This window comes from Mercenaria mercenaria, unplaced genomic scaffold (genome assembly GCF_021730395.1).
Source record: "Mercenaria mercenaria strain notata unplaced genomic scaffold, MADL_Memer_1 contig_3365, whole genome shotgun sequence".
Taxonomy (NCBI): domain Eukaryota; kingdom Metazoa; phylum Mollusca; class Bivalvia; order Venerida; family Veneridae; genus Mercenaria; species Mercenaria mercenaria.
In genome coordinates this window covers 59272-65911 of record NW_026461494.1, presented here as the reverse complement: position 1 = coordinate 65911, position 6640 = coordinate 59272, and the positions used below count along the sequence as shown (strand labels likewise).

The following is a 6640-nucleotide window of genomic DNA, read 5'->3' as shown; positions in this document are numbered from 1 at the left end:
TCAAAATCTTTAGGGTCATCTGCTGGTTATGACCAACCTCCCTATCAATCTTCATGATCCTAGGCCCAATCGTTCTTGAGATATCATCCGGAAATGGACTGGTCTACATACCGATCAACCATTTTTTATTTACAGACCAACATCTGCAAAACAATATACTCCTCCTTCTTCGAAGGGGGGGGGGGCATAAAAAATATGTATTAATTCTATTCTAATATAAAAAATATTTGAAAAGCTTAATAAAAGGAATATTACGTGGATAAGCATTCATTTCCTGTTATATATATATACCTCCTGTCATGAAAGGCTCATATATAGAAAGGTCTTTTTTTAATATTGTTTCTATATTTTCTGGTCCTTTGGAAAATTAGAGTCCATTCAAAACGTCTGTTACGAGTTCTGCTAAAGCCCATGCTTGTACTTTCCATTGGAAATACAATCATTTTTACATAACAATAAATTTTAATTTAGATTTAATTTGTAATCACACAAAGTCTTATTAAAAGTTTTGGACTTCCTCAAAAGATAAATTAAATACTGTTCACAGAACTATTTTTTTTAGTTCTTCATCTTGAATTGAGACCAACCATATCAGCATACAAACATAAAGGGTAACAATAACTGTTGGAAAAATATGAACTTTTTTTACATCTTTCATCATAAAAAAATAATCTCTAAGCTATTCAGAATGTTAATAACTGAATCTGATATCACAGTGGAAGGTCTCATTATGTGTTTGTGGGTTTGGGGGTGGGTGGGTGTTGAAGAAAAACCTGCTTATAACACATATAATAGTTATGATAACAATTTTTTTGTCTCTTTAACCTTCAGACACAAGGCCATTTGCTCTAAAATAATATGTACAATTTACTCTGTAATAATCTTCAATGGATTTCTCCAAATAACGGAATGGATTTATTATACATTTATACATTCACAATGTATCACAAGTTGTCATTATTTGAAAGGTTTTAACAGAAAATTTCAATTATTGTATAAACTTAAATGAACAATTTACTTTAAAACAAAAAATAAAACATACTTTTTGCCCCATAAAAGACTAGAACACCTTTAAGTAATATGCTTAACATCTATACACTTTTTTTACTTTTTTACTTGGCCCTATTCACATACATGTAAAACAGAATAAGCAACTAATGTATTGAATTATCATTTTATAAAATAGTCTTGCATCAGATTTACCAATCTTGTCATAATGTGTAGTCTAGCATGAATGCCTGAGCTGGATACATTACACAGCATATCATTCTGTGTATATTATGGCTGTCCTTTTACATGGCATATACCAGCTGTGTACATAACAAATGTCCATATTTACAGCACATACTGGCCATTTGATGAGGATTACATCAGGTTTTACGAATGTTGTCCCACTGAAAGAAGAAAAGAAAAAGTCTCAATTGGGGAAAAACAGCAGATACATGTACAGAGCAGAAATAATAAGCTTATAAATGGAAAGTTAATTAACCTGCTAAATACAGTCTGAGTCAACATCTTATGTGGGGTCACCTGTATTAAGCAATCCTATCATTAACAACCCCATTAAACCCTATATATTCTTGCATAAAATCTACTTTTTTCACTGGATCCACCCGTTTATTAACGGGGGAAAAGTTAATTGTGTGCAAACATGGCAATTCATATGCTTTTAATACAGGATTTCTATTTTAGAAATGCTTTTCCAGGGACAGACATTATATCCTTGCGCAGATGGAAATCTAGTCCTGTGTTCACAAAACATTTTCAGTCTCAGCTGTGTTTGATAATGATACTTTATTTGCCATTAATATCTAAATAGCATGTTAAAAACTAAATTTTAAGTCAACTAGAGATGCTTTTGAGAAAAGCGCATGTCTCCCACAACTGCCCCTATGAAAAATGTTAGTTTCTCTAGATGTTTTAGACGAGTGGATCTCATTAGATGGTCTGGATGAGTGGATCCAAACAGTAATTCAAGGGCCATAAATCAAAAGTGCCTGGGCGGATTTGGCTAGTTATCGAACTTGGGTAAGGTCTTATGGCCAAACACATTTTGTTCAAGTTTGGTGAAGATCGGATGAGAAATGTTCGACTTAGAGAGCGGACAAGAGTAAACAGACGGATTTTTTCGGTAATTCAAGGGCCGTAACTCTAAAATACCTGGACCGATTTGGCTAGTTATCGAACTTGGCCGAGGTCTTATGGTCAAACACATTTTGTTCAAGTTTGGTGTAGATCGGATGAGAAATGTTCGACTTAGAGTGCGGACAAGAGTAAAAAGGCCGATTTTTCGATAATTCAAGGGCCGTAACTCCAAAATGCCTGGACTGATTTGGCTAGTTATCGAACTTGTCCGAGGTCTCATGGTCAAACACATTTTATTTAAGCTTGGTGAAGATTGGATGAGAAATATTCGAATTAGAATGCGGACGAGAGTAAAAAGACCGATTTTTGGTAATTCAAGGGCGATAACTCCAAAATGCCTGGACCGATTTGACTAGTTATCAAACTTGGCCGATCGCGAAGTCTTATGGTCAAACACATTTTGTTCAAGTTTGGTGAAAATCGGATGAGAAATGTTTGACTTAGAGTGCGGACAAGCTTTGTGACAGACATACACACCAACACACACACACACACACGCACACACACACACACAGACTGGAGTAAATCAATATGTCTCCCACACCACTGTGTGATGGGAGACATAATAACTATTTTCCAGTGGCTATTCAGTATTAATGGTCAGTCTGAGCTGGAATTTAATCTTTAAGTTTTAGTGAAATTGATATTACAATTTCAAACTCAAACTCGACAGCTGAGACCGAAAAATGTTTTGTGAACACAGGGCCTGAAATCTGTGTATTGTCTCTTCCATAATAACCTCTATCTCATCCATAGTATGTTTTGCTGTATCAGTTACCAACCCCAAATGCACTGCCTCCAACAATGTGCACACTCACTTCTCCTTCTGTTTACCCCCCTTTTTTTAAACATTAGGTCATTCAATTTTTGTTGATAACTGTAAATGTATTGAACTGCATGTAACTTGTGCAATTATTTGTCTTTAGGATTCATTTTAACATTTTTGGAAAGTATCAGTCGCTAAGTTTTTATCTAATTCCTTGCAGAATTCATATATTACTTTTATTACATACTTGTTTCTATTCCCCGTTAAGTTACACTGGTACCGGAAACGTCAATATTTTTCCATACATTGACGCCTGAATTTCATATTTGGTGCGTGACGAAATTCAGTGTGTGTTGTTGCACTATTTTTTTTATTTAGTTCAGTATTGTCAATCCTATTCAAGCTATTGAACATATTTATGATATTTACATAATATTTATACGACGTGCAGATGCGTATGTAATAAAAAGGTTATTATCTTTGCATCAGGAAATATGCACTCGTTCTTCAGCGGAAGAATATTGCGCTCCTAAAGTCGCGCAATATTTCCGCTGAAGAACTCGTGCATATTTCCCGATACAAAGCTTAACCTATAAATATTAAATATTGAAAGCTATTCACTACATTCGTACTCATCTGTAAATCCATTCGTACTTCAGTACATGCTTTTGGTAGTGTTGTTGATATCTGGACCCCAGTTATGGATATTTAAAACAAGTTTACCGTTTCCAAGAACAACAAAATGGGAATTAAAAAATGTACCAGAATTGTTAAGTCATTACATATGAAAACCATACATTTAGTCTTTGTGTCATGTTTTTTATGCAAAAATAGCAACAATACATGTTTGTTTTGTGTATTAACCTCTGCAGAAGCCCTTGGAATATATTTGTGACTTCAACTTTCGTTCTTGGTCACAGACATTCCCATATAGATGTTAACACTAAAAAAATGTATCTTCCCTACATAAACACATTCTGTTGTTTTAATTATGCAACAAGCGACCACATGAAAATGGCCCCTGCAAGTCAAATCAAATTGTCAGCACAGATATCTATTAATAACTGTTTACAAAACTTCCTGCACCTAGCTAATTGATTTATTGAATACTCTTTTAATGAAAGTTATAGTGTATACAACACTTCAAATGTTCAGTCATTGTAAGACTATTGTTCTACTATTACTCCCTTTAAAACATACTGACTGACGTTTTATAACCTATATACTATAATAAAACTGTTGTAATAATATAGCCAATATAGAATATCAAAAAAGTATGTTTTTTAAAGTACCTGTTATATCCCATGAACAGTATTGTTAATTAGCTAGGTGCAGGAAGTTTTGGACAAATACTTCCCTTACATTCAAGTTACATTTCTGGTATCTTTTGCAAAGTCATGTTGTCATCGAGCAAGTTGAGTATTGTTGATGTTCTGTCAGTGTTTTCTCTATGTTTAGTCATGTTGACATTCTATCCTGTTGATAAAATGTCAGGTCGATGTGGTGTCATTACGACAAAATGTCAAGTCCATGTTTTGTCATAAACCATGTTTCAAGTACCTATGTGTAACAGTTCAACATAATTATTAACTGCGTCTATATTTTCCAAAGGTTATAAACAGACCATTCTATTAGCTGAATTACTTTAAGTGACTCTTTCAATGTTCTATTAGTAACAACTTAATCTACATTTTGAAGGTAACTGCATAAAACTGGAAATTTAAGTTTGAAACAGTATTTGAGTAATGTAATGACAATCAATTTACCTAAGCAGTGCTCCTGGTTTCCATACAAGTACTGACCTGTTCACAAATATTGAAAACTTCCACACATAAGCCAGAGTTTGAAGATGAAATGATGTCAAGTATACGTTCAGTCAAATGACCTCAAAGAACTTTTACACCATATTGATTACACTATCAACCTTTCGCTTGATACTATCATGTGATCATCTTCTCACTTGATACCAGGGCTCCGCTGGATTGTCGGTTTTCTAACTTTTAGGATAGCCTTTGTTACCATACACGTGGAAATTCAATCTCAGCATTTACATAACATACACATTTAGTCCATGGCAGAGTACTCTAAAAATAATGAGGATGTTTCACAGATACTTTGTGTTTAGTAAATCACTTAGATGCATTTTATTTTAAAAAAATCTGTCAAATAATGAGGAAACATCACAAAGTACCTGCCATGTATACGTTACCAAAGTCATGTGCGTTGGCTTTTAGACTAGTTAGGTACACGGTGCCAAGAAAACAATACCTCAGCAGTTTTATCCATGCAAGTATTTTATCAGAAAAAGAAAAAACACTGAAATTTAAACATTTAGTAACGGTCACATAATTATAACACTAAATAACTGTTTTCATTATATGGTAAATCGGGGTGACTGGTAAACAATTTTAATGCATGACATACTAATTTCTTTACTCCATCAGTGTTACAAATATAATGTATGGTAATACGGTGAGTTGGGTAATGTCGATGTCTTGATTTCGTTTCAGACATTTTGAGTTTTCAAAATTTCCAAAGCCCTGCTTGATACAATCACACTCTCAACGTCTCACTTGATAAAATCATACTATCAACCTGGCTTGATACGATCTCACTATCAACCTCTCACTTGTAATTATGATCAAGCTCTCTTTCCCTTGATAAAATCAAACTATCAACCTATTCCAAGAAAGTCAACCTTTCAAAATTATTCTACAAAATCCTGTAAAATGTGGATAAAGAAACCTTGCATGAGGAACCTCAATTTCAGACAAGTTTCAACTTCCGGGAAGATAACATATTCCACAAACAATGGGAGAGGTAGATTCACCTATCCATACAAAGTATATTATAAGCTTTCTTTTAAATCCAGGATTAGGTTTACCTCTTTTCTAGCAAAGTCTCTTGGAAGTTCATTTACATTATTGGTTACATTTCCATTTGCATCATGTGTCACCAGGAACCGGAGCAACTTTTCCTTATCTTGAGAGTTTATTCGTGACAACCCGGCTGCTATGTGAAGGCATGTGTCTCCTGAGCGTGCTTGCTCTTGCAGTATGGCTCGTTGTCTGTCAGCAGGGAATCTGTTGAGAAATTCTTGCACAAGGTTGAGATCACGTGTTTCCAATGCCAACATGAATGGAGTTTTGCTGCTAGCCTGTTCCTAAACATGAGGATTTGAAAAAATTATTCTTAAGTGGAATACTGTAAGTGTAGAAATATTTGCGGGCTTAACATTTTCGCGATGTTCGCAGTCAGCGAAATCATGATTACTGCGATTATTTCTACACAAATTTCTAATCATAAGTCATATTTTTGCACAAATGCGAACCATCTCGATCTTGTCCATGAAAGTATGCATGATACATTAATACATTTGACATTCGTGTACCTACATTTATACATTATATATAATCAACTTGTTATTGTATTTTATTAAATTATTGAAAAAAACAACAAAAAAACAACAAATCCCCCCCCCCCCCCCCCCCCCCCCCAAAAAAAAAAAAACAAACAATAGCTGTTTCGCGTTATGGTCAACCAAAAACACTTGCAAACATGCACAAATGAAAAGTGTCAAGCACGGCATTCATTTGATCACCTTTCTATCAGCTGTGAAAGCATTTGCTTTTCACATATAATTTGTATTGTTGATTTATTGGGTTTTAATGCAATCCTTTTATAAACAGCCCAGAATTTTTTTTATGAAGCTCGACATACGTTGATTAT

General features: G+C 34.3%; 1 protein-coding gene across 1 annotated transcript in view; it reads right to left on the bottom strand.

Annotated features, from left to right (window-relative positions):
* Positions 1-86: 86 nt before the first annotated feature.
* The window catches only part of LOC128552996 (B-cell lymphoma 3 protein homolog), a 31668-nt gene continuing 25114 nt past the window's right edge, over positions 87-6640 (bottom strand). Inside the window, exons 4-5 of the mRNA XM_053534096.1 lie at positions 5796-6074; positions 87-1394 (exon numbers count right to left, since the gene is read on the bottom strand). Of these exons, the coding sequence (XP_053390071.1) occupies positions 1371-1394; positions 5796-6074 (303 nt within the window). The 3' untranslated portion in view covers positions 87-1370. The remainder of the gene's footprint in view (positions 1395-5795; positions 6075-6640) is intronic.